General features: G+C 47.3%; 11 protein-coding genes across 11 annotated transcripts; 6 read left to right on the top strand and 5 right to left on the bottom strand.

Moving 5' to 3' along the window:
- Window positions 1-197: 197 nt before the first annotated feature.
- N7484_000417 (uncharacterized protein) lies at window positions 198-1169 on the top strand (the record flags this gene model as incomplete). The annotated part of the gene is made up of 1 exon (XM_057110838.1): window positions 198-1169. The coding sequence occupies one exon, from the start codon at window positions 198-200 to the stop codon at window positions 1167-1169; it is 972 nt and encodes a 323-aa protein (XP_056978064.1).
- A 1257-nt stretch (window positions 1170-2426) lies between these two features.
- On the top strand, window positions 2427-4327 carry N7484_000416 (FAD-dependent oxidoreductase; the record flags this gene model as incomplete). The annotated part of the gene is made up of 3 exons (XM_057110837.1): window positions 2427-2685; window positions 2756-3282; window positions 3332-4327. 3 exons carry the CDS (start codon window positions 2427-2429, stop codon window positions 4325-4327), a joined length of 1782 nt encoding a protein of 593 aa, XP_056978063.1.
- A 3040-nt stretch (window positions 4328-7367) lies between these two features.
- On the bottom strand, window positions 7368-7900 carry N7484_000415 (uncharacterized protein; the record flags this gene model as incomplete). The annotated part of the gene is made up of 2 exons (XM_057110836.1): window positions 7368-7811; window positions 7874-7900. 2 exons carry the CDS (start codon window positions 7898-7900, stop codon window positions 7368-7370), a joined length of 471 nt encoding a protein of 156 aa, XP_056978062.1.
- Window positions 7901-10237: 2337 nt separating this feature from the next.
- On the top strand, window positions 10238-10957 carry N7484_000414 (uncharacterized protein; the record flags this gene model as incomplete). Its single annotated transcript, XM_057110835.1, has 1 exon — window positions 10238-10957. The coding sequence occupies one exon, from the start codon at window positions 10238-10240 to the stop codon at window positions 10955-10957; it is 720 nt and encodes a 239-aa protein (XP_056978061.1).
- Window positions 10958-11208: 251 nt separating this feature from the next.
- N7484_000413 (uncharacterized protein) lies at window positions 11209-12575 on the bottom strand (the record flags this gene model as incomplete). The annotated part of the gene is made up of 2 exons (XM_057110834.1): window positions 11209-11594; window positions 11657-12575. 2 exons carry the CDS (start codon window positions 12573-12575, stop codon window positions 11209-11211), a joined length of 1305 nt encoding a protein of 434 aa, XP_056978060.1.
- A 369-nt stretch (window positions 12576-12944) lies between these two features.
- On the top strand, window positions 12945-15330 carry N7484_000412 (Hsp70 family protein; the record flags this gene model as incomplete). Its single annotated transcript, XM_057110833.1, has 9 exons — window positions 12945-13053; window positions 13121-13632; window positions 13696-13740; window positions 13807-13879; window positions 13952-14213; window positions 14275-14377; window positions 14443-14576; window positions 14639-14852; window positions 14953-15330. The coding sequence occupies 9 exons, from the start codon at window positions 12945-12947 to the stop codon at window positions 15328-15330; spliced, it is 1830 nt and encodes a 609-aa protein (XP_056978059.1).
- Window positions 15331-17967: 2637 nt separating this feature from the next.
- N7484_000411 (uncharacterized protein) lies at window positions 17968-18162 on the bottom strand (the record flags this gene model as incomplete). The annotated part of the gene is made up of 1 exon (XM_057110832.1): window positions 17968-18162. One exon carries the CDS (start codon window positions 18160-18162, stop codon window positions 17968-17970), a length of 195 nt encoding a protein of 64 aa, XP_056978058.1.
- Window positions 18163-18720: 558 nt separating this feature from the next.
- Window positions 18721-19506, top strand: N7484_000410 (GPI anchored serine-threonine rich family protein; the record flags this gene model as incomplete). The annotated part of the gene is made up of 1 exon (XM_057110831.1): window positions 18721-19506. One exon carries the CDS (start codon window positions 18721-18723, stop codon window positions 19504-19506), a length of 786 nt encoding a protein of 261 aa, XP_056978057.1.
- A 570-nt stretch (window positions 19507-20076) lies between these two features.
- On the top strand, window positions 20077-21160 carry N7484_000409 (uncharacterized protein; the record flags this gene model as incomplete). The annotated part of the gene is made up of 4 exons (XM_057110830.1): window positions 20077-20214; window positions 20272-20825; window positions 20888-21041; window positions 21125-21160. The coding sequence occupies 4 exons, from the start codon at window positions 20077-20079 to the stop codon at window positions 21158-21160; spliced, it is 882 nt and encodes a 293-aa protein (XP_056978056.1).
- A 922-nt stretch (window positions 21161-22082) lies between these two features.
- N7484_000408 (Glutamate decarboxylase) lies at window positions 22083-23394 on the bottom strand (the record flags this gene model as incomplete). Its single annotated transcript, XM_057110829.1, has 3 exons — window positions 22083-22694; window positions 22747-22906; window positions 22970-23394. The coding sequence occupies 3 exons, from the start codon at window positions 23392-23394 to the stop codon at window positions 22083-22085; spliced, it is 1197 nt and encodes a 398-aa protein (XP_056978055.1).
- A 1531-nt stretch (window positions 23395-24925) lies between these two features.
- On the bottom strand, window positions 24926-26276 carry N7484_000407 (glutamate decarboxylase; the record flags this gene model as incomplete). Its single annotated transcript, XM_057110828.1, has 5 exons — window positions 24926-25340; window positions 25396-25455; window positions 25517-25821; window positions 25868-26171; window positions 26227-26276. 5 exons carry the CDS (start codon window positions 26274-26276, stop codon window positions 24926-24928), a joined length of 1134 nt encoding a protein of 377 aa, XP_056978054.1.
- Between the last annotated feature and the right edge of the window lie 804 nt (window positions 26277-27080).

Raw genomic sequence — 27080 nt, 5'->3', positions numbered from 1 at the left:
ATTCTCCATTTTCAAGCGGCGGAGCAATCAGAACGCGGTGTAACTCGCCAGATTAGGAAATCTGTTGATCGGCACAACGTATCGCCGCCAACAAAACCCCGTAACAAACGATTATGACGCACCACTTTCAATAATCGACATCCGTCCCCCATGAGTGGAATTATGCCAGGCAGTCGCACGCGACGGTCGCTTCCAAAATGCCAGCAGATCGGCCTCGTATCATCCTCGAGAAATCCAGCACCGTGCGACGCCGATACCAGCGCAGCAACAAACGGTTCAAATTCACCGCCGAGGAACTGAAGCGCATCGAACGCGAGGAGGAAAAGGAGAAGCGAGCGAAAGAGCTCCGTGAAAAGGACAAGAAGCGCATTGCAAACAAAAAGAAGAAAGCTGAGGCTGATGCGAAGGCCCGTGAAGAGGCTAGACGACAAGGCTTACCTGACCCTAACGCGGGCAAGATCCCGGCCAGCCAGCCCCTGCTCTCAAAGTTCCTGTTCTCTGCGAAGAAGCCTTCTCCATCTGAGGAGCCGGAACCAGACTCAGCCAAAGAATCAACACCTGAACCTTCGCCTCTTCTTTCGCCTGAAACCCCACACGAACCTACGCCCGAACCCTCATCCGAGCCTCCACTCGAGCCTCCAAACGAGCATGCACCTGACCCTTTAATTACTGGGCCTGTAATTGCTGAGCCTGAACCCGGTAATGAAAATGGAGTCACAGAGCTTGATAGTCAATTTGGGGATACCGAACCGGACTCAGATTGCTTCGATGACCTGGGAGAAGAACCCGAGCCAGAATTACCTGTTCTTGAGAGTGCAGCTACCTCAAGGGATCCCGACTTCCAGGATCCAGGCCTGGACGTGAGCAAAGACACATTGGACACGGACGAATTTTCCGACTGCTCGGCATTTTATGACGAGGATATCCTGAATGAAGCCGAAGCGGCTGCAACTACACAAGCAAGTCATCGCGAAACACAGTCTCCTCCCCTCAACCCTGCATTATTGCAAACGCCCCCAAGTAACCACTCGAAGAACACTGCAAACTCTATCGCGTCGCTAGGAAGTTCCTTCCGCGACGACACCGCGGATTACCTGGAAGATGTCTTCACACGGGGGTGTGGGGACTCGTTTGGCGAACTTATGCAATTGGGCTCAAAGCCTCGATAGCCCCACATAGCACTGACTGCATTTAGCCGTGGAGTATGGTTCATTTTTTGTTCACGAATATTGGAGTTCTGGAATATGGAGTCTTGGTACTGGGCAAGTGGAACAAATCTGCTTTGGGGGCCCCCCAGCATCATCAAAGTGCAGGGCTAGATACATGCACAGCTTGGCGAGGGAATAATTGCAACACCCCGTGGGGCTTCAAGTCTGTACTGTACTAATGATGGTAATGCTTTTCTGCTTTTTCAATGCATACACCCCTCGCAATGAACATACATGGAGGTAGCTCTTTTCTGTGCAATACACAAACTTCAACTGATATCGTGGTTTTTCCTAAAAGCATGCATTCCAACTTTCGCTAATCGATAGCCTGAGTTGGATGATTATGGAACTGCATAAGGACGCTGAACTGTGCAGACATCCAAAGGTAGTTAGACCACCTTCCCTGCATATTGGTGGCCTTAACTCGGCATTGAAAGTCACCCAGAAAGGATATTGCCATCCGACACATGACCAGGCTGTGTTGCATTATTCTTGCCCAGCCTTCCTCCTGAAGGATGCGCTAGGTCATGTATAGAAATAATAAGCTTCCAACTGATTATGGTTGACAGCCTTGGAAGCAAGCTTGAAAGACCTACAAACCCAAGAAATCTAAATGCTCTCACGCAGATTTTATGACATTACAGAATTTTGTCATCCGCATACAGCCGGTCTAAATGATCTGTTGCAAACACTGTGGTGCATGGGCCTGTCAGAATCTCTTGTGGACGGGACACCTAACCACTTAGCCCCCGGGGCCGCCCTTGTCTTGAACGGAGATTCGGCATGCACCTTGTCAAATTTTGCATCAATGCACCCTTATGAATGGCCAGGAATGCCCAAGGCTCGCATTGATGCTTTCTTTGCGGTTTAGTGTATTAAAAAGCGCGCACAGGACAGCTGTCGGTCTTTCCATCTGAATACCGAGTATATAGCCGTGCGGAGCGATGTGATTGGAGAGCGATTGGTCTCTTCCTACTCTGAAGGAACTCGTTTCATTGTGCCAAGGCCCCTCAGCACGTCGTCTAACTTGCGCACATACATGGTGCCCCCTATTGATGCATTCGTGGACGTCGGTGCGGGATTATTGTATTATATAAAGGCTAAATTGCCTCTACTCTGATGATGTAGTCTTCGCATATTGTTCTCTCAATATCTGGGAGATCGTCATTTGCGTCGCTTCTTTCTTGAAATTATATGGCAAGGCTTAGGCAGGTCACAATGCGTTCCCATACTCTCTTGTTTTCCCTTCTTGCCTCTGCGGGTGTGGCGGTGTCTGCAAGGACCTGTCGATGCCTCCCCTCGGAATCCTGCTGGCCTTCTCATGCGGAATGGCAAAGCTTGAATCGAACGACCAATGGCCATGTGCATGCACTTAGGCCAGTAGGAGCCGTCTGTCATGGATCCGCGTATAATTCTGCAGCGTGCGCTGTCGCGCAAGAAAACGAGTATGACTCCATCTGGAGGGCAGACCAGCCCGGTATGCGCCCTCAACATACAAATTCACACCTGATAATTGCAATGAAAATAAGCTTACGAATAATTTACAGGAGCTGTGGAATGGCCAAACTGGGAGGCATGGCCTGAACAAAACCAGTCTTGCTACATCGACTCAAAGAAGTCGATTCCATGTGGCCAGGGACGGATATCTCTTTATACCGTCCAGGCTGAGTCTGTAGAAGACATCCAAGCCGGTGTGAAATTTGCCCGGAAGCATAATTTGCGGGTGGCTATTCGGAACAGTGGTCACAATCATGCAGGACGATCTGTTGCTCCGGAGTCGCTGCAGATTAACACACACCTAATTGTAAATAAGACTAAGCACACAAACTTCAAGCCTGTCGGTTGTAATAGTGCAGATGGCGGTGTGGGTCTTGCAGTCACCCTCGGCGCTGGTGTTCAGCTGTACGACATGTACACATGGCTGGCCGAGAATGATATTATGGTCGTCGGTGGTTCGGCACATGGAGTAGGTGTTACTGGGGGATATATCCAGGGAGGAGGTCACTCCCTTCTTGCTGGTATTCATGGCATGGCCTCTGACAATGCCCTGGAATTCACTGTGGTTGTTGCGGATGTAAGTGGTCATAGCAAGATTTAGTAATCAGCGCTAACTGATCATGCAGGGGAGACATTTGACTGCCAACTCTTATCAAAACTCAGACCTCTTCTGGGCTCTCCGGGGAGGTGGTGGCGGAACCTGGGGTGTCGTCACCTCTGTGACTGTGCGGGCATTTGAAGACGCTCCGTTCGTGAGTATCTCCATCTCCGGCGGTGCTGAGTTTCAATCAGATGAGTACTGGAACGCAGTCAAATATTTCCACTCGTTTCTACCTCAGTTCAATGAGGCAGGTGGTAGCTTGTACTATTGGCTGATTCCGGATTACCCCGATGCCACACTTGGCCATGTATCTGCCATCAGTGCGGAAGGTGGCTTCGGGAACGCAACCAGCAAGGCTGCAGTTGACCAATTAATGCTACCACTAGTCTACACGCTTGGTAACCTCACCGGCGCAGCCTTCACATATTCGTCAACCTATATCCCGAAATCATCCTCCTTGTACGCCGCCGAATTCGAGAGTTCCGACTCAGTCGGCATATCCGTTATCCTTGGCTCGCGTCTCGTGACGCGTGATTTCATGAAGTCGGCCGAAGGACCAGGAAAGGTGACAGATGCTCTGAGAAGCTTGCGTGTATACCCGGGAAACACGACTCTAGGCCAATATGCGATACAGGGTCTTGTTGTAGCTGGACCAGCCGTTTGGGCCAATGCCGACGTTGTTGATAGTGCACTGCATCCTGTCTGGCGAAGTGCGCTAGTCCATCTCATCATCGCCCGTGGGTGGGACATTGACACACCGGTTGCGGAGCAGCAGGCAATTCAGCGGAATTTGACTGAGGTTGAGGTTCCAATTCTCAAGAAGCTGGACCCAGCACCGGGAGGTGGTTGCTATCTCAACGAGGCGGACGGTTATGAGAAAGATTTTCAGGACAGCTTCTGGGGCTCCAACTATGGGCGTCTTTATAAAATCAAGCAGAAGTGGGACCCTGAAAACCTGTTCGTTGTAAGAACTGGTGTTGGTAGTGAGGATTGGGATGCCGAAGGTTTATGTCCTAAATAGAATGATTGCGCCGACTCTGAAACCCGAGCTTTGTGTCCTGTGTGGACTACGGAAGAAGGGCTAGTCAAAATGACTTTGGCGAAATTGATTCTGAATCATCAAAGATCAGCCTTTTCAACTATTCTAGTCCCATTCATGTTGCGAAATTTGGGCTTGCATAAACTTGTACATAAGTCGCACGTCACGTCACCATCTGTCGTGGATACCGTAATCAGATCAGAATCCGTCTCGACCAAGGTCAGAGTGAGTCCGCAGACTGCACCCTCAGACTAGTTTGTCCACACGCCGGTGTAGGTGTGTAGCGCAGCAGAACATGGTATTCTCTGAAGCAGCAGTGCGCTTTGATACGAAGTGTTTTAGTGTTAAGTGTGAAGGTGCTTTGCGGATGGGCCAACTTGCTCAATGTATCATGGCTGGTCTTCAAGCCATCAGGCAGCAGGCGTATGACCACAGGCTGATCGCAAGGCTTTGCGTCGAGCAGGAAAAGCTTGGGACGGTTGCCTTCACTGACTGATGTCGACCAACTGAAAGCAAATTGCTTCAGGATTCATTTTTTCGCTCAGCTGAGAAACTCCTCGTATTCGACGGATGGCGGATGCTTCAAATAGCATTGTCGATCTATTATTGAGGGGTTTTTGGGGATGATTGGTTGGTCACTTGATTACAGGGTCCTGTCTCGTATCGGTACGAAATACAAAATTCGCCCTCATTTTTGCCCAGACTCAGAAACAAATAGCAGCAAAGGAATATGTACTGGAAGCTCAGAGGTTAAAATCTCCGCGTGATTCTGTCATAATTGGGAAACATTGGCTCAGGAATCTAAGGGCAAAACTCGATCTTAAATATCCATCGACTCATCATTCGGGATCTACAGGAGCGGCTCAGGGCGTGTCTATCGAAGCGATCGACGGTAGCGAGCCAGGAACTTGAAATCTGGTAAAACTTTCTGTATCATAGGAATATAATCGCACAATGAGGACAGGTTTCACCAATGTATCTACTGTAGAATGATTCTGGTCGCTTGTGTCTTCCCTTTGAGGCACCGGAATACGAAATGTGGCGTCGCAAAGCGACCTGTAGCCTGCAATCTGTGTCAGGCTAGAAATGTTCCAAAATCCCTACGGAACAGGTGGGAAATCATAATTTTGTAATTTACTCGAGACACAGAGTCAGCGCACGCCCAGCAAGGTCTGCCGCAGAGATCTCCGACGTGGGAACTAGGTATTTGACAGCGTTAGTCACGAGAAGCGAGATACGCCCACCAATCCATATACATCGCTGATATATTTGCTCTCGATTGAGAAGGCTTTAAATGATACCGGCGTGGTTGGTTGTCAAAAGCTGGATGGTGTTGACTTCCTTGTCAAGGGCCAATGTGATGGCTAGCAGAAGCGCATACATGCACAGAGCTCTTTCTCAGACCTTCTGTTTATTTTTCTATTTTTTCATGCAGATCTTTAGAGATGTTATGATCCTTTGACCATCCCTAAGAGCGCAGTAAAGAGGGCGTTGATCAAGCACAGCGGACACTTATACCAGGAAGTGCCAGGTCCAGACCTTGCGACTTTGGCCATTTTTCTTCATGCGATGAAGCAAAATTCATCCATGGATACTTTGAGATCTCTGTAGTTTAACATGTGTCCAAGGTTCTACCGTCAGTGACGGGTCCGTTCTCCATGGCTACGAGTTCAGTATAGTCTTAGCGCCTCATGCGTGCAAACGGTGGGTCTCTTTAGCTGCAAAGTGAGATCACGATTATCCAGCCGGCCAGCCATCAGTGGGTGGATTTCCTTCTAACCACTGGGCTTGCTTAAGTGTTCGTTCAGCTCATGCAAGCCCCGGTGAACTTTCTCAAGCAAGTGAAGAATTAGCCGATGAGGCCGAATACGAAAAGCCTATAACTGGACCCGTGCCCACACCCAAGACTGACCATAGCCTGATGCAACATAGCACAGTCCAAAGTCTCTCCCAGGATGACTCCTCCAGTTTATACTACCGTGTCAACGGAAAACTTAGGACCACCTCGAAGGATCACCGGGAAATATGCGAACATCCTTTTGGGATTCCTTATACTAACAATTCCTCTGGCGGCTCTTGTTGCTCTTCTTCTCGCACTCATCTATCATTACCGGGTGGAGCAGATGACGCCTAGCGGGTTCCTGGTCCGATCTGGAACCCAGCAAAATGACCACGGAACATTATACGTCGACATTAACCCAACAATACTCATGAAAATTGCATCACTGTCGAGTACCATTGCTGGGTTCTTGTCCACTGTTGCCGCTGGATTAGCCGCATACCCTTTGGCTTCGGCGGTGCTCACCAAAACCAGAGCTGGTGATCCGGACGCGCTTTTGTCGCCCTTTCACTATTATCTGACGCTGGATCTGATTGAGAATGCCGGGTATTTCACCGTCTGGCGGTGGCTGAAGTTTCGATTCAGCAAGAGTCAGAAGCAGACCAACCCTCCCCCACAGTTGATCAAGCTTGGGAGAATAGCCTGCGTGACCCTGACTTTTGGGTATGGACATTCCCCTCGAGAGAGACTACATGATACTAAGAGTGGCTCTGAAAAAGAGCGCTGATTTTTGTAGGAGACACCTGGTTACACTTCACCACGGATCCCACTGAATTCACCCAATTTGGCTCCCTTCGCAGCGACACGGCCGCATACAGCATGGTTTTAAACTCCAACTGCACAAGTCAGGACAATACCTACAACGAGCAGAACAATCGCCCCTGCTCCCTCTCTCCCAGCATCAGAGGCGGTTACTTTTTGAACCCCATTACTACGCTCGAGGTCTTCAACAACATCTCGACAACCAGAAGCGTGAATGTCGTCTACGGGGTCGACACCACCCACGCCTTTCTCGGGATCCCTAACAACGGTAGAGATCAAGGACATGACTTCACCGCCACCACGTTCTCAGTCTCTACACAATGCCAGTCTGCAACGGCAGACTGCAATGTTAGCCGTGCCAACATCACTTCGGGAGCTGGCTCTGTGTTCCACTGTGCCAAATATACTGCTTGGTGGGGGTTAGTGAATGGCCCCCGCGAGGACTTCTCCAAGCATTATTTTACCGACGCCACCGGCACCCAAAACGCCACATCGTCGGATGAAACAATCAGCAACCCATTCTACATCGGATTTGGAGGATTCACAGACCCTTCCTCCGCTGCTGCCCTCCAGCTCATCCAGCGTAATGACCCGGGGGTCATCGCGCAGGAGTTCGGTGGCGTCGGCTATCTTTTCTTCTGCAATACCACCGTGTACGATGTCAAATACACTGCCGTGAACGGCTCTGTCACGGACTTCACGGCAACTCCCAGCAACCGCTCCGTGAGTACAGCACTCATGGTGGCAGAGTCTAACCTTAACTCCGGGGATCTCCAACTCCGCGATGCCGCAGATCTGGGTGCCCTCTTGGCCAATGATACACAGGACATGGCCAACACATTTTCGCTCGAATATAGCCGGGTCCTGTTGTCAATTATTTCCGGAGCGCTTCAGACCTCCCCGATTCTCAGTGGGCGGCAACGCACCACGAAGATTGTTGCGCGGGTCCCCATCACGCCGCTCTACTTTCTCGTGGCCTCTGTGGTCCTCATGATCGGGCTAGGCGTCTACCTTACTATAACGGCCTTGATTACTACCCGCATCAAGGAGATCGAAGAAGTTCGTGCCAGATTGAGCATCAAGCAGCTCGTTGCGGATCGAATGGAGCCTGAGGCGGCACGGGTCCCTATCAAGAGTTTGGATGATATTTTTATAGCTGGGGCACCAGCGGGGCTTACCAAAAGGATTGGGATTGGGAGAAACAATTCTTTGGGTGGCGGATGGGAGTTCAAAGTGTGGGATCCGTTGAAGTGATGGTGCTTGGAAGACGAAGTAGTAAACTAATTGATAGAGAGACAACATGATATTTAATAAACAACTGCAGAAAGAGTAATTGACCTGATTTAAATTTAATGATGTGGTTCTTCGGCTCAGGGAATATGATATAGGATGAACTTCGATTCCTCGCACCTAGCCCTCATAGGGTATCCGTCTAATTTAATCGGAGCTGAGAGAGGTGGTTGAGCAATTCGCACGAGAATTGTCCTTAACGAGAATTACCATAGCGAAAAGTTAGACAAGGCGCCATAAATGTGTATAGGGGGCACAATGTTCAAGAAAAACCAGGCCTGAAAAGAGTTTCATTTCATCGGTCCCGGAAGAGATGCTTCACGTTCACATCCTGATACTTGGGATTATTCATGTTATTGCTGTCTTAGGTCCCCGTATTCAATTTTCCACTTGTGCGAACGTTTCTTGTAAAATACCGCAAGAGAGCCTTCGATCGCACTAGTCTAAGAAGACTAACGAAAATGTACAGTAGTGGTTATCAAGTGCTATCTGAAACCGCCGATACGCTGTAGTCCAGATGCACGACACCGCAATTTTATTCGAACAGTTCCAAAGCGTTGAAGAACTTCACAGGAACCTCATATTCCCGGTATAGTTTCCTTTAACAAGAAAAAAAAAATCTTCTTGAACAAGACGGTGGATGTTGACACCTGAATGGGACTAAGAAATGGTGGTTCCTGGAATACCAATTTCGCAACATTACACTTTGATTTCCACGTGTGCGCGCGGATGTTCCTGGTCAAGCTTAAAGAAATGAAATGGGTGCTTTTCCCACATGCATTAGTTTAATAGTGTAGAGTTTTGATTCGTCGAAGCTGTTAGTGGTATGGGGCCCAAATTATAATTAAATGGGGGCCAAATCCTAGCGAAATTGTGGTCAAAGGTACTGGTCATTGCTTGCTTTTGTATCCACTCTAAGCCTCCTATATTATGATTCTCTGAGTGATGCTTATAATGTAGCTTTTTACTTGCCTCTGAGTGGTAGTGGGAAATTGTAGCATAGAAATGCCGACAAGGCGTAAGATAAGGTTCCCTACGTGGATAAATCGCCTGAATATGTCGTTCGCCCAGCAAAGGATCACGTATTTTGATTCTATCAACATCCAATTCATTTGCAATCTTCACGGACCTAGCCTCCGGGCCTGATAACAAGAACCGCCAAAAATTAGCGAAAACAGGGATCTAGACGGCCTTGGAGGAGCAGTACGGCTAGACACATGGTGATCCTGAGTGGATTGGTCGAGATGAAACCCTTAGTGGTATTGACAGACACCCAGTCTGTACTACCTTACTAGAGTGGAACAAGTTGTTAAACCGCGTATGGACAAAATCCGTGAGATTTCACGAACCTGCCCATCCCTGTAATTGTCTTAAAAGAATGTTTAGTTGTATTCTACCGACCTGTACCCACAGCTGGACTGGCCAATAGGAAATCGTGGCTTGGGTTTGTAGACATGAGTGCTGGTTCAGTCGAAAGGTCAATACGCTAATGCAGAGTTATCACGGGCTAATGCGGGTTGAGGGGGCCAAACCTGCCGAGAAAAAGCAAAGTTATAAGGCACTAGAGGCGGGTTTCTCAAGTTTCAGACCATAGAGACCTAAATTGCTGCGAGGAGTTAATGAATCACTGATCGTACCTCTTCTATCATGTGGAATTCTTCCGTTCATTCCGTACCGTCCCCACTTCATACCACGTGCTTTGAGATATATGAGATCCTACACTCTGAGATCTCCAGGACTGAATCAGGTACACAATCTACGAAAAGAGTGGACCTTTATGGTTGGCCCGTGCCCACTGCTAGCCTAAATTCGGATCTTCCACCTGAATAGCCTTCTCTCCTCTTCACAGCTCTTCCAATAATCGTCGTATTGACTATTTTGGTCCTCCAGTCCCTCTCCATAGGTTTGATCATTCAACCAGAAAAGCAATTATATGGGGAGGGTGGAAGATCTGGTCCTCTTGTGCCTTTACAGTCTGATCAACTATTTCGCCAACAAAGATGGGCTTAATGAAGGGAGGATTTCGCGTCCCTGAATTGCATAAAAAGAAAAACCCCAAACACCAATCATCGGAAGTTCAGTCATCTATAGTATCCGACCAGACGTCGCAACGTGAGAAGTCGATGTGGCGGCGAATATCTCGAAGGGATTTCCATCTATCATCTGTCAATGAAGAGACAGCGGAGATGCTCAAAAAAACAGACCACACCCTGACGCAACTCCACGAAGTGCGGCGATTGCGCCAGTTAAAAGCTCCTCTACTTGATCCTGGTGAGAACTTATGGATGGAAAATACCATCCTTGACGTCGAGAACGCGGCTCGCGACGTGGCTATTCTTCTTGAACCCATCCGAGTAGAAAGAGAGACCGGGAATGGCAAAATCGGCCTGGGAAGGCAGTTCCGTTGGGCTTATCATGACAATCAACGAGCGCGAGATATGATCAACCGCCTTTTGGCTTGTCATTCCAGTCTCATGGCTGTTCTAGCTCGTCTCCAGCGGCTTGATGCTCCTCAGCCCCCGCCTGTCCCTGTGCATGAACTCGGAGCAGAGATACCCCAAAAATTTGGGATGTACAGCTCCCCTAGTCTGCATGACTCTGTGAGTGGTCTGAGTGAGTTAGACGAGAGTAGCATGTGGGTATCACCGACACAGAGTTCTTTGAACCATGAGATGAATGATATGTTGGCATGGCGTCGGACTAAAGGAAATGCTGTTTAGTACCTATGTGAGGCAAGTGGATTCTGTGACTAGCATCTCTTCTTACTGTATTTACTTCAAGATAGGCTTTTTCCAGTTATTATGCGAATTTGTATTATATATGAATTACTGGCAGAAACGGCCTTCTTCCCAAGGTTCGCATCCGGTAATCCTCCCTTGAGAACACGAAGAAGAGATGCGCGTCGATATGATTTCCTTCAAACTCCAAGTTCTTCCTCTTATTAACATTTGAGGCACAGGAAATGATGTTGTCAAACTTGTCGTGCGAACGCCTCTAGCAAAGTCTGCGGCACAGCCAGTCGTACACCATGCTCGTCTCGGGTTTTGACCACAGCCGGGAGAACAACGACCTGATTGATCGTGGATATAGCCGTCGACCAACGGAATTCGAAAGAGCATGGCTGAGAAAACAGCCAAATGCCAAGATCGGCTGCTGCCCGAGCCACGCTTGTCAAGTGTGCGAGGCGATCAGCTTCGCTGAACTGAGGGTCGCTGTATGACGCAAATGTCTCAGTAAAAGCATTTACAAAGCATTGAATCGAATATTCTTGGCTTTTAAGCTGGGCTGGGCTAGCATGGTCATTCTTGATGGAAAGATAAGATGTTAACATGCGCCAGGCAAATGTCGCACGATCATCTATTACCGGAATCAAGTCAGTTAATTTACAGATAGCTAGACAAGGAAGGGAAGAGCTTTACCGGCAGCATTCAAAGGATCAGTTGCCCTTTCCATTGCCCCCAAGCCGTAGCATGCTGGGATCAGGGACATCTCTTGGCTGTTAGGTTGAATAGACAACAAAAGAGCATGAAGAAGTGTGTGGGTAAGGATCGGTCTCTGCGATCTGGAGTTTGAAAGCAGTGTCGCCAGCGAAGTACCGAGCAAAGAGGAATCATATTGATTGACTCGAGCGACCATCTCAGATGCCAATTGACGATGTGAACCGGGACGTGAGTAATAATTATCCACATGCAAGCTGACTTGATCAAAGAATGTCTGAACTCGCCTATAAACGGCGCTATCATCTGCAGCCTCAGGAATGAATGATGACAGGTCAACAGGAATGGTATCAATGGCGGATGTCTCCAAGTATTTTGGGGTACCATTCGTCACAGAAATGAAAGAGCTGGGCACGTCCCTGGTATTTTGCCTTGGGTTCTTGCGGAGATTTGAGGAGACAAGAACGGACGGTTCTTCCTTTGCAGTAGGATGTGGTGACGTTTTGCGTCGGCGTAGACAAAAGAAGGCCACCAAGAAGGCCAAGATACAGCCTCCGGCAAACGCGCCAACTACGGCTCCTGCAAGTGCTCCAGAACTTATTTTGCTACTAGAGGGATGCTGCTGTGAAGATGATATGCTTGATGTGCCGTTGTTTGCCACACTCGTGGTGCTGGCAGAGCTCGATGGTATGGCTGAAGTCGATATGCTAGTGTACGATGTCACAGAAGCAGCACCCGCAATGCCCTCACTTGTTGTAGCTACTGTTGTAGTGGCGACTGTGCTGGACTCGGTAGGGGAAGCACTAGAAGCGCTGGAAGACGAATAAGATGTGGATGCATATTCGGATTCGTTTGGAGGTGGAGAAGTAGTTGCGGACTGAGATTCGGGAAGTGTAGACATTCTGAAGTAGAAAGTCTCAACGTTTGGGCGCGGATTAGAAGTAGAAGCAGAATGGGAGTTATTGGAGAGCTGTATTGTTTTCAAAGAAGAATACCGGAATTTAGTCGGCCCTTTTCAGTCAAATGACTAGTTTGAATCCTAGTCTGCGACGGCGTTGGGGGGCTAATGCAGCTAAAGAGAATGGCTCATAAATCGGTTGATTTTTTTTTCAGCTCCGATAAGAGGTGCGTGATGGGGCCAACATCCCTGTCAGAGGGTCTAGGGGGCGAAAGTCGGAAGTAGACATTTTCACGTCTCAACTCATCGTTCTCAAAGATACTGTGTACCGGAACGGGCAAAGGCCTATGGCTAGACCCATTGACCACGAACATGAGCGATAAAGAAGTGATTATTGTTAAGAATCAAGGGTTGGATGATGGTTCGGACGTTTGGACACCAGACATTGTTGTGGGTATTGACTTTGGAATGACCTTCACCGGTACACCTTACTTCCTGCTATAATCCTCGTCGTGCCAATTCTGACTTGGTTACGATTATGACTACAGGTGTCGCCTACTCCTCCGCACCGGAATGGCTTCCCCCGAAAACAATACAGCGTTGGCCAGGAAGATTACCTGGGGAGCTAGCCAATAAAGTACCAACGTGCATCGAATATGATGAACAGGGCTTGGTGAAAAGCTGGGGTTTCCAATGCGATCAAGAAGACAAATCGTCCAACATCAAGGAGTTCTTCAAATTACATCTTGCGCCTCAATACCATGACGATTATCCGGGAGGCCCAAGCCGCGAACAAGCCCAAAAATGGTTTCAGGATTATATTCAGTGTGTCTACCGACACGCAGTTTCTCATTTCAACATTTGCATCCCCAATTTTGTTTCGCGTCATGTTGAATTTCTTTTCAGTGTTCCAACTACCTGGAAAGATGTACGAATGGTGGAAGAAACGAGAAGACTGCTCGAAAAAGCAATCAGCGCTAAAACGCCTATGCATCGGGTTTCCATAGGTCTCACTGAGGCCGAAGCCGCTGCAGTATATGCCGGCAATGAACATTATCATGTAAGAGTGGCACATGTCCCGGCGGCTTCAGCTGTGGATGATCATCTAACCTTGATTATATAGACAGATGAGACAATCTTGGTCTGCGATGCAGGGGGAGGAACAACAGTGAGAACAATTGACTAATTACATACCTTTCACAACAAAACACTAATTGCAAGTGTCTGGTAACAGGATGTGAATGTCCTGAAACTCATTTCGTCACGAGGAGAGCCAACAAGGCTCGAACAGCTTGGACATGTTGAAGGTATTGGGAGACTTCAATTTACCTCGGTTTCTATTGGAAGATCAAAAAGCATTCCATCTAACCAATTTATAGGACAGCCAATTGGTTCAGCTTTCATTGACCGAAGTGTTTACAATTTGATACGTGCAAGATTGGAGAAGATTCAAGATCATCTTAGTTATCCACCAGAGGAGGCAGCATGGAAAATGATATCAGGTCGTTTCCAGCGTTTGAAGTGCGCCTTTGGGACAGAAGCCACGGCAACACCTTGGTTGAAACTAGATGTTCCATTATCAAACCCCAGTGAGGATTATATTGATGCAGAGATATATGATGGGCAGATGCAAATTGCATGGTATGTTTATTATCTCTCCAGATGTTTCACTGCTCTTAGACCATTACTCATTCGCCGTCAGGGAGGATCTGAAGCTCGCTTTTGACACGAAGATTGATGAAATGATTAAGCTCATGGATGGACATATTCGTCAAATGCATTCTAAATACCCTGGAGACAGCATCGTAGGTTTTATCTCCAGGTGATCCGGGCCCGGAATGCCAATACTTACATTTTCAATGATGAAAAGTCATATCTAGTCTTATCAGGAGGCTTCGGAAGCTCCCCGTACGTACGTCAGCGTCTTGTGGAGACGTACAATGATTCGAGCTTCCATGACCATCCAAATGCGGACGGAATGCAAATTCTCGTCGCTGATGAACCGTACTGTCTGCCTCTGAAACCATAACATGGAAATGGTACACTAATTTGTTATGTTCATATAGACAGCTGGTAGTAGTTCATGGTTTGGTCTTAGATCGGATCCAGCAGATCAAACGTGGGGTCCTCACCTTTGGGTCGCGATGCTCCCCCGTCAGTTACGGAATTCTCTGTGACAAGATCTATGATCCCGAGAAGCATATCGGACAGGCAGTCCGACTTGATCCACGAGACAAGTTGACCTATGCAATCGATCAGATCGATTGGCTTGTTATTCAGGTATGTTCCAGCAGGCAGAAACACTTGTATCATTACTCCATGTCCCTAGTTCCAACAACTGATTTGTCTGACTTCTCTAATTTGACTATGATCAATCTAGGGTGCTCCAATCTCATATCAGGGGTTGACCCGAAAGTTTCAACTGAAGACGGATCCAGGTCGCGAGGATAAACCCTGGAAAGTCAGCATTGTCATGTCAGCCCTCGCACCCAATCAACTACCCTTGAACATGACCCATAGAAGCGTTCAGAAAGTTTGTGATCTTGATATATCCACTGAAAACGTGGATAAGAAATTGAAAAACAGACACTGGTACAATACCAAGCCCACATTCTGGAGAACCACTTTTGATGTGAAGGTGGTGGTCGGGCCTGCTGATCTCTCCTTTCAGCTCTGGTCGCGTGACAAGAGGATCATGAGCACTAAGCATGAGGCTATTGCAGTGAAGTGGATGCCAGCAGGCGAATTTGATGATTGAAGCGTAACTCTACATGTACTAATGGGTCCTACCCTTTGGCCTAGTTTTTGACTGTGTCGCTTCTAATTTGATACATATATTGATACATTACTCAAAATATGGACGAGGACCTTGTATAGACTAGACTAGTATCTATTGTAGACCAGAAGAAGTTCTTTGATACCTGCAATTTCCCCTTATTATGATAGCTAACTAGGCATGCCTTACAGGCTTGAACGTACAGCTCTAATGGTTTATAAGCCTTAAGTACCCTTACTTATTCGATGATCGGGCTTTCTTCTCCTTCACCGCCCCTGATTACTCGCTCTATTCTCACATTATAGGCTAGACACTGTACTAGGCCTGCACTAATGTATCGTGATGAGCATTAGGAGCTGATGATGGGTCTATAGTGGGATCCAATATCAAGAAACTTTGTTGAATTTTTGTTGAATTTGTCACTTTGAAATTGAATTTGTTGATCGAACTGGTGGGTCACGGCTTCTTGCATAACGGCCCGATTACCCCAAGAAAAGTCAATTCTAGTAATATATTCAACTATCGGGTAAGATCAGATAAGATACCCGGCGTTTCGTTACCAATGGAGGTTGGAAAAGGCGAAACTCAAATCGGACCAGCCTTACAAACGAGGGTACTGACGTGCTAGCTAATGACTCGTTAGTCTATTATGCGATATACGAACTCGTTTCTCGTGCTCAGATAAGCGTGAACGTGATATATATGCGAAAAGCGGCGACAGGATTCTAGTGCCTTTGTATATCCTTCTAACAGATTGAGTTGAATACATTTTTGTGAAAAGTCTTTTACCTGATTTCTTCATAGGTATTCGCAGTCATCATAATTGAAACAATCCTCGTGGCAACCATAACCCAGAAGATTGTAGTAACATACCCGCTTCGTGTTGGAAGCAGAATTCTGGTAATGTGGCTACATGCAGACTTCAGTGACATTCGCAAAGGCTCCATAAGGACAATTGGACAACAAGTGAAGGTCGCCGATAATTTGTCCACATCCGAACCTTGGAATTACTCAATAGCACAGAATATGAAGTAATCAGAGCAAAGTCGCCATTGATGGCGCATATATCTCCGCCACTTTCATAATATTTGATCGGGGTTATTGAAAACCTTCTGGATATCGATTGCTATAGGTGCCGAACATTTCTATGATTGAAAGTCAAGCTGTTTACCACCCACTGCGGTCGTGAGGTATAGTCCCCGAAGGCGAGCTTCAGTATTGGCTCGCAAAGTTGAACCATTTATCGACATGCAGTGTCATGGTAGCCATAGCTTTCAAAAGGGCGCCATCTAACCTTGGTAAATTCTGTGCGGTCGGTATAATTAATCCAGATGAATCGGTCCGAGAGGGACTTTTCAGTATGTGAATACTGGTGACGCCCAGAATGTCGTTCGAATTCAGATGAGCAAGGATATATAACAAAATCATGCCAAGTTGGCGTTCTGAATTGCCACGATAATGGGCGTGAACACCAATGGTGTCTAGGTGTCATTGCGTGGGAAGACTAGGTCAAGCTAGATTATTTGGGGGTAAACTCACGGCCAGGCTGGCTAACGCTGTGAGTACCAGCATTAGAAAAGTGTAAATCATTTTGCGGAGTGATTGGGTAGATCGATTGGGTAGATCTTTCGCATAAAAGAGCGGACCTATCAAGAAGGACGGAGATGATAAGGAACTTAAGATACTAGCAATTTACCTCTATGGACCCCAGGTTCAAGAAATGACCACGAGGGAGATCAAAATTATTAGCCAAGATTCTGCCATTGTGATTCAAGCTCCGCAATAGATGAATCGGAAATTAAGAGAGCCCACGCAGCCAATTAAAAGTCTTGTTTGGTGGTACCCAGGACTAGGGCCAATTCACCACGGAATGCTCCGATACGGATCTGGCGCTTGGCCGTAGTGAGATTCGACCAAGAAAGCTTCTTAGCGAGATTCTTACGGGCCTGGTAGGGTCTTGATACTTCGGTAAACAAAAGTCCTTTCACTTCCTGAACAGCATACCTAATCGTTCGTGGGAAAAGAAAGATATGAATGACATGAGGCTGACAGCAACTGAATGTTCGCTTAAAAAAAGGGACCAAGACCTTTCGGCGGACTCAAATCAGTTTGTCACAGCGTTGAGTAGATAGGTCACAACATTGATCGTACTCCTTAAGCTTATGGTAACTCTGTTGACGCTGAGGCAAAACAGGAAGTTATTAGTTAGTCCTTGATATAAGCACATCGGATCATTAAACCAATTGTTGAAAGAACGATTCGTGAATTTACCCGTGAGAAATAGCTAAAAAAGAACTTGATTGCTTGAACCAATTCTAAGATCGTTGAAGTCGGGAAGTCTCTAAAGCGCTTCTGCCCAAAGTATACAGTAGCATTGCTTGAGATGCCACAAAGCAATATTGCCTACGGATGGAAGAGATGTGTAGCCTGAGGGCAGGGGTCCAGGAACTGCTCCCTTTCCTTCCGCCGGATCTCCGGTAAATCTCCGCCTGCACTAAAACGACCAGAGAACGCAGGAATGTGGCCCGATTGGCAACTGGGCGCGGCTGATCATAAAAATAGGCGCTATGACCTAGGGGGGGGCCTGCGGTTATCACCTTTGTATTCGCTTTCAGGATGTCAGCGCGGAATTGCGTATGCAATCTGTAGCAACGGAGTCGGAGGTGCATTGCAGCTCTTGACCGGCGACAGGTGCTGTGTTGAGCGCAGCGTGAATGGCTTGCGGGGACAGCGGGGCGGTTGATGGCCTGCACGTGGAGGCAACAGATCTTCCCCCCGGAAGACTGGATCGTGCAGCCGAGGGGTGGGGGCCATGTTGGTACGTCAGGGGAAGGCATAGGGGCCATGTTGGCAATTTGCGAGTTGAGCAGAGCGGCTTTGGTTAATCATGTGGCGTGTTAGTGGCTCAGGATGGTTGTCTGGTGCCAACTGAATCACTCGCTTATTTTTGTACAGCGGATCCGAATGATGTTGTAGCCAAGGAAATAGTCGGGCACGGACCCGACATGTTGACTCGAACACAACCAATCACTGGGACTGTCAGGATGAACGATGGTTCAAAGAGGTTTACGGCTGAGATCACTCTAAGACCATCTAATTTCCTAAAATTGGCTCATTTTCGAGGGTTTGTGGAGCGAATCCCCGCAATTGTATACTTATATCCCCCTGGGCCCCATTTCTATCTTCCAATTGGCAAAATTCGTTTTCCAACTTCTAGTCACTCTTTTTTTCCTTTCGACCATCTTTTTTGCTCCCTCATAAGTCACTCCTTGAAAAACCATCTATCTGCCGATCATTCCGAGTAGTGGATCTCCGAAAGCCAATTGTACGAAAATAAAGAAGAGATTCAAGCAAAAAAATAAGAGAATCAAGATGATGCGCTCCGTGATCCCTCTGATCGTCTCGCTTGCTTCGCTTGTCACTGCCATCCAAATCACCAGTCCCGCTGCCAACACCACCTACGCAGCCGGGTCCACCATCACCGTCAATTGGACCAGCGTCGATACCGATCCGACCAACTTCAGTCTTTATCTCTGGAACTTTGTGTCCTGGCCTCCCTCTTATGTTCCGCTGGCTACGGACGTCCTGACGTCGGATCTGTCTCACTCTGTCCAAATCCCATGCGACACCAACCCCGAATGGGGCTACCAGATCAGCGGCATCAACGGCACCAACGTCTACATCATCTACGCGCAGGGAGATAAATTCACTGTCTCCAAGCCCGTCACCGCTTGTGTGGACTCTGGTCTTTTGCCGACGACTTCCACCTGCCCTAGCGCTGCGACGTCTACCGTTTATGTCACGGTGAGCCCCACCAGTCCCAGCTCCAGTTTTTTCAATCATCATTCCCACGTCAATCATCATACCCACGTCCTTCCTGCTCCGTCCTCCAGCACTACTAGCACTTTGACCTCTGCATATGTAAAGCCCGGAATTGTGCCTAAGACTATTGGTTGGTGTTCAGACTATTCCCACCCTGTGACCTTGGACAAGGTTCCCACTCCGACTCCCTCAGTGGCCAACGATAGCCATGAATCCGATACTTCGCCGGTGGTCACCGCGATACCGAGCCAGATCACTGATTCTCCTGGCCCCCGCACGACGACTATCACTAACACTGTGAGTGTGATGGCTTGCCCGAAGGTGGATGAGTTTTGACGGACGTTTCTTTGCGGGAGCAACCCGATGACAACTTCTTTCCCCGATGTATTTTGTATATTATCTATGCCTCCGAGGGCCTAGTATAGTGGAATGTAATTTGTACAGTAATAGCTAAGGTGAAATTCCATAGTAGCTAAATTCTAACCTGTGCTGGCCTTCAATCTTGCAAGTTTGCGACCTCTATCTCCCTCGTCCGCCGGTGTTTGAGCTTGTAAATTCAACTTTATGATAGAAGCTTGCTATTGTTAAAATCTAGCCCACTTTTTCACGATTATTGACGCAACATTCTTGTTGCTTCATTCAACTGGACCTCTGTTCATCCTTTATGCTCCAAGTTGTTGCCTCGGCCTATCCTTGCTGAATCATCCGTATTGAGTACCCACTTTATCCGACTTGATGATCTAGATTCATTTAGAGTTTCATGAACCCCTTGAAACCATGGGACAAATCTGGCTTCGTATTCCATGACTTGTATGTTCTTTCGAATTTTCCCTCAATGGGCGCCTTCAGGTAACCTCCGAAGACGGGGTCGGTGTCTGAGAACGCAGTTACATAACTACCTCAACAATGTCAAGCAGTGCAGGACCAGTAGCGGGTGCATGGGTTGCAGCCGGGATTGCCACCGTCATCCTTATTTTGCGCTTCGTCGCGAAAACCCGGATTCACCATGTGCGCGCCGACGACTTTGTGATGCTTCTGGCGCTAGTACGTGATTCAGTAACTGGATGCCGACTACGTTCACTCACGGCATCTGTCTCTTAGGTCTTGGCGATTATCGCAACAGTATTACTGACGGTGGCCGTGCACTATGGCTTTGGTAAATCGTCAGCGAATATCGGTCTGGCTCACCAAATTGAGGTGATGAAATTTGCAACCGTCCTTCAGGCATTTTTGATCGTCGCAACCGGAGTCGGGCGATGCGCATTCATCCTTTATCTTCTGGGAATTGTGGGGACGGAGCGAAAGCACTGGCTTATTCTTTGGTTCTTCATCGCATTACAGATCATCATCAATGGCATCTCCGTGATTCTGATGTTCACACAATGCCCAGACATAAGAGCGCTTTGGAATCCGGAATATTCTACAGGTTGCTTGCCCGCAAGTGTGCAGAGAGATTACGCCGTGGTTCAGACATGTAAGGCCTGCCTTGACCAAGCCATCAAGAAACCAGCTAACATCTCACCCCGATCTTCCCCAGCATTGAACTCCTTCACCGATCTATATCTGGCCGTCTTTCCTTTATTCAAATTTTGGAGTCTGAACTTGCGCCTGCCTGTGAAGATAAGCTTGATCTTTCTCCTCAGTCTTGGCCTCCTGTATGTAGAAGGGCCGAAAGCTGTTCTCCGAGAGATTTATTGACTTTGTAAAACTTTTACAGTGCCATGTTTGCTTCTATAGGACGCACAATCGAACTCAGCAAGCTGGAAAGCTTCACTGATGGAACACGTCAACTTGTTCCACTCGCTGGCTGGACCATCGCAGAGTGTTACCTCATCATTATCACCGGATCACTTCCCTGTCTTCGATCTCTGGTGATTTCTTCGTTGCACAGAATTTCTAGCGCCAGTCCATCACGTTCTTACGAACTCAGCACGTGTCCACATTCGCTATATAGCGCAGAACCAGCTATGCTATCGAGGTCACAGACTAGAATTATCACGCAGCGAGATGATTGTTCAGACGATGGTAACGACACAACAAGTACAAAGGGGCGTGAAAAAGTCAGTATGTGTGGAGTTAATGCCTAAAGTGAAGATGCAGCATCTAAAACTCGGTCCTCATCGCTTCTTTTCCATGATGAAACTTCGACACCTCTAATTGATGGCGGAAAGTATATCAGCCACGAAGACATACAAAGACCTGAGAAGCAAAAGCCTGCGGGGATGGCCAACGTTATAAAGAAGCGAGAGGAAGTACTTCCAAGCCCACTGTGCGAGCAATCGAGAAAGCACCCCGTGGGGGTAAATGGCTCGAAGAGAAGGAGATCAGATTCACGATTCAAGTGACTGCAAAAAGCTTGCCTTTGGTGAATGATATGGCCCAGGCCGAAGTCAAAAATAGAGGGACGTGCAGGAGCAATGGCAGCAAGAAAAACGCAAAGTAGTTGGGAAAGACTCTTCGGTTCCTCAGCAGCAGTCTAACGAGCCTATTTTGATACAACACCCGCTTGCAAGTTGCGAGGGCCAAGAAGAGATATTTCATAAGCCTTCGACAACCTCAGATGTCGAAATCCTCAAATCGCTGATTCAACGCATCAAAACGGACGATATGGCCGTATATGCTATATTCGTCAGTCCTAGATGTCCAAGATGGTACAGTCGCGCATAATTGATTCATGCCACCTCAGAAGATATGCTTATTCGCTTGGCTCCGTATAATAAAGAGCTTCTAACACATATGAAAGATGACATATTCCCCAAGACGAGAGCTCATTTGAGATGTACTGGCTGTAAAAGCTTATCTACATCTATACTAGCGACCTTGGCCTTACGAGGCCTACCAACCATTATTGCAAGCCACAGTCTAGATGCAATACTTCAATTCCATTCTGTCGCGACATTCAGTTTTCACTGTTATTGCCGCTGCAAGGTTTCCAAGCTCAACTTCATATCTCTCAAGAGCTGCTCGCGAAGCTCACATGTAAAATCAACTCGACATACTATTCGCAGCAAGGTAACGTGGGATGCTCCATCCGCCATGTGATATGCAGGAACGAGCCAGCCTCTTCTCTCCAACTCTGCGGATAGCTCGAATTCATCGAACTTAAAACTAAGGGCATGACCTACCCGAAAAGCTACCACTGGAATTCCTTGAATGCCATCAGGCTTGCTCAGGATCCAGAGTCCCATGCTTTTAAGGGATTTCTCCAGGCAACTCGCCTCTTTCATAATACCATATATGAAACTGCGGTAACCGGCTCTTCCTAGACGAATAAACTGATCTATCTTGAAATCAGCTTGGGCTCCGGTTTCTTTCTTGTTGGGAAGGTACAACTCACGATATTGGGCAATGACATGCGATGAGCTCTTGGAGAAGTTCAACGTAAATGATGACTGGGATGCTCCAAGATAGGAGAGGTAGAAAACAAGATTCGCCGGCAGCTTTTCGGGAGAACGCCACAGAGCCCAGCCAATGCCGGGGTAGACGAGCCCATACTTGTGTCCAGAGACATTTATTGATGCCACCTGCCTGGGCGTAAGTGCATGTGAGATTTAATGTCAGTTCACTGAATCTTACCTTTTCAAGTCTGAAGTCCCACTGCAAATCTGGCGCAACAAAGGGGGCCACAAAACCGCCGCTTGCAGCATCAACGTGGATTGGCACATCGTGACCGCCCTCGATGAGAAGATCGTTGACTGCCTTGACATCTTCGTATTCCCCTGTGTACGTAGTACCTCTTTGAGTAGTCAGCATGGAACGGTCTCGATAATTTCACTCTTTTGAGAATGGAAACACGCACAGAATGCAGCAAATGCCGATTGTCCTATCATTGACAAGATCAACAGCCCGAATGGGGTCCAACACGTATCGATTTTCAGAGCATTGCACGTATTGTACATCAATCTCGAAATAAAGAGCCGCTTTTTTCCAGCACACGTGGGCTGCAGAGCTGATTATAATGTTGGGCTTGGAGTGATTCCCGCTGGCGTATTGTCGATTCGCCCATTGAACCTTCATCGCCAGGACAGCTAGCATAATTGCCTCAGAACTCCCAACGGTGCTCACACCAACAGGCAATTTGTTTTCCACGGCAGGACAATGATACAATTTGGCGAGAATCTGGATGCATTTTTTCTCAATCTGTGAAACACTTGGATATGCTCTGGGGTCAACAAAGTTTTTGGGTAGATTTTCGGCCATCAATTGGGTGACTTCGGGATCCATGTACGTGGAGACAAACGTAGCGAGGTTGAATTGGGGTACGATGTCATGGCTGAGTTCTTGATGTAGAAGATCGTATGCTATTTCTCTGGACCTGAATGAATGTGTGAGATGATTCTCTCAGAGCCGATTGTCACTTTATTCTCACATTGTGGCCTCCGGGAGCTCATCATAGACCGTTTGCGTGGCATGAATTTGCTTTTGCTGGATATGTCTTTTTTTGACTTGGAACCCCCCGATAAAAGTGCGACTTGGGTCTGGGGCGTGCGTGGAACTGGTCGAGGCTACACCTATCAGCTTTGCCCGAAGGTCATCGTTCACGAAGACTTTGGCGCTGAGCTCCATCTTCTGAACCGGAAAAGTAGGAGGATGATCGAAAATGATGAAGATGCTTCAATTTCAGAGAAAAAAGAATCTGAAGGTGCGCAGGTGTTTTTGCAAGCTTCATGAGTTCTATAGGATTCATTTATACAGTAACGTAAAGACCTTTTGGAAGCAGCGCATGTACTTCCAAGGTTTTCTTGAAAGACCAAGAACATCCTCGACGTGACCGAGATCTGGAATAGAACTGAGCTTGGGATTCCTTTGTCCCACTATACCAATTGACCTGTGCGGTTCAAATACTCTAATTCTAATATTGACATGCTTTCCAAGTTTCCTCGTGGCCTTCAATCTTCTTACTCTGGTGGAAAAACCTGACGTCATGTCTAGTCCTTGAAAGCTATTTCAAAGTTGTGTCACTTTTTTGTGTACGGAATGGTTAACTTCGCCCCCACTGCCCACCCATGGATAATACCATCTCTTCCATTATAATCCACATTAATTCAAATACCTTCTTTGAAATATATCAGACATAGCCCATTGCGAAGCTGTGTGCAAAATTTGATTTTCAGACAATGAAAGTACTTTTCCTGAAGACTTTTCAAATACCACCAATTCCAACTAGTCTACTGTTCACAGTGTACTAGACTATAGAGGAACCAAGGATTATATGGAGTACATATCTTACTTACTCAAGAAACTTTGAGCGTTGTCTTATTAGACCGTAACCTACCGGGTGTTTTGCTTGATGATAGATAACCCTGAAAGTATGCCACTGGGCAGGTATCTGAATTTGGTTGGATCATAAACAGAATACAGAAGCAGCAGTCAAATTAAAATGGCAGTATTTAGGCGACATAGCTTAGTGGGAAAATTATTGGACTTAGCAAGAGAAAAATCATAAATCAATTATCAGACACGGTAATTACCGTACTCAAGGGAGGGCAGAGCTTGCTTTATCCTTATTTTCCACTTTGAGATAAATGGCGATTGTGGAAATAATTAGAAGGCGGCGATGCTTCTTGATTATAGACGCATCTAACCGCGCCTGGAAACGACTTGGGCTGAGTGCCTGACGATTCCTGATATTTTATTCCCAGTAACACATACTTAAGCAACTCCTATATACCCTCGCTGCGCTCTGCCATAAAGTTTCACTCCTCTTCCCAGCTCCATACCCTCGAATTATCATTGAAATTGAGCCCCTTACTACCTATTCCAAGTCTGCCGAATTATCCTGAAATATGCCATCATTTTCGAGAAAACTTGCCACAGGGCTATGAGACACATCCATATTCCATTCATTTCCTAGTAAGCTTGGTATATTGAGATCTGCTTCGAACGGTAGCGGACCGAAAAGCGAATCAAGCAGCTGTTCTTCTGCTAGTGGCAGGCCTTCCTGAAAATCAACGATTTCCTCATCTGATAATTCGCCAGCTAAATCCCCGCTGGATGTAGAGAGAGAAAGACCAAAAATTCCGGGACAATGTCGACATAAAGCGTTTCTAAGCCGAGTTTCAGTTTGACAAATGGCTTCTTTTGTCCACCCATAGGCGAGCATTCCGTCCAAGATCATCTCGCCTGCGACTTGATTGAATTCTTTGATCCGGGCTTCGAGTAACGGCAACCTTCAGAGAAAACTGTTACCAGCTATCACGCACTCACTAGATCGAAGCAGCTTACCTTTCCCTAAAAAATCGGATGAAGAGAAGGACGTCCTGTTTTGTAAGAGCTTTCTCCCAGCTGCGAAACAAAATTGTGTTAATCCGAGGATTTCTTTCCCTGTACCAAAACATCAACTTACTACCAGTTCACCCCGGTTCCCAATTCCAACAGAGAAGCTGGACCCAATTCCTCCAGCAACTTAACATAATTCCGACTTCGCCTCCACTCCTTCTTGATCTCATCTGGCTCCACATTCAGTTGTTTTGAAATTGACATCACTGCCGCATGCTGACGACTCTGTCCAGGCGCTAGCTTCCAATCCTGAGCTTTGATTACCTCAATGTCGTGAGTGAGAAAGACGAGGGAGAAGCGACCGGCGCATTCGAATCTCTGTGCCTCTTGATCAATAACTTTTCTCCCTTGAAAAAGACGCACAATGCGAGACTTGGATGACTCATGGCACCCGAATATCTGAGTTTTATATGCTGACCACAATCTGCGATAGAAGATTTCGGTCTGTTTGGGGGCCCTCCAGAACCCCTTCCAACACCTTCATGAGACGATGAACTTGAGCCTCGGACGATGCCTGCGTCACCAGGAAGGTCCACGCTTCTTGTGTCTCGAAATTAGTATCAACGGTTCTCTTGATTCCGGAGCTTTCAATATCTGTGGACGGGTTTTCATGTGGGCTTTGTTGCGATGACGATGATTTTGCCTTTTTGGCTGGAGAGCCAATGTATTCCCGACCTTTTGAGCTGGTGTTTCGCGGCGAAGAAAAGCGAGATCTCTCTGCGCTAGAATCGGGGAGTAATTCACAAAAGTCTCGAGCAGATCCCCTGGCAAAAAAACCGCGGAAGGAAGAGAGCAGTCGCTGCCGCCAAGCCATTTAGCATGCCCATCTGCAGAGCATTGTGAAGGGGACGGGATTACCTGAGAATTCATGACTTCAGATGGAGACAAAGCATCTAGCGCATTTGCCACCCCATCTTCATTTTCCAACGCCATGCCTGAGTCGCTGGGCTATCTCTCGTCGCTGGGCTGCGTCTCCTTGGGAAATTGCAGTTTGTTATGGCGTTGTTTTCATCATTCACCAGGATGCCGATGCTTAAATCTTCAGTCCAGGTACATGTGTTTCACTTTGCCCCTCCTTGTAGCAATAGCAAGACCTTGATTTTCTTCAGCTTTTCAAGTTTTCAAATGTGGCAAATGTGGCTTCATTCCTTCAGGTGGGGTGTATCCAATAATAATCAGACTGACGAGGATGTGCGTACCGTGAGGCGTGCTAATTGCGACATTCAACCCCTGCCACGTGAAATTCGTCAAAGGTCCACAATAGCAAAAGGGCTGGCCAAAGCGCGGATCTACCTAAGCCAAAGAGTAGATCTATAAATCATTACCCTCTCACGTTCGTGTAATACTACAAAAAAACCTGAATATGCAGCTGATGGAATTATTCTGCGTACAAACTGCGACTGTGCCTGCCTATCAATTGATTGGTACATTGATGTATATTTGGGTTCTTCTTTCCACACTTTGTGATACGGTAGAGGTGTTGGCAGCTGCTAATAACGAGTATCCCGAAAAGCGGAGTCAGGACGGAGGAGGTAGCTAGTAGAGTAAAGCTTAGCACCCCGAGAAAAAAAGATAGCTATTCGAGGCTCCAGATTAAGATTAACGAATTCTGTCCCTCTAGATATCCCGTT

This window comes from Penicillium longicatenatum (assembly GCF_028827895.1).
Source record: "Penicillium longicatenatum strain IBT 33135 chromosome Unknown contig_11_segment0_segment0, whole genome shotgun sequence".
Lineage (NCBI taxonomy): Eukaryota > Fungi > Ascomycota > Eurotiomycetes > Eurotiales > Aspergillaceae > Penicillium > Penicillium longicatenatum.
Note: the sequence above shows the minus strand (reverse complement) of the source record. Positions and strands in the feature narration are given on the sequence as shown.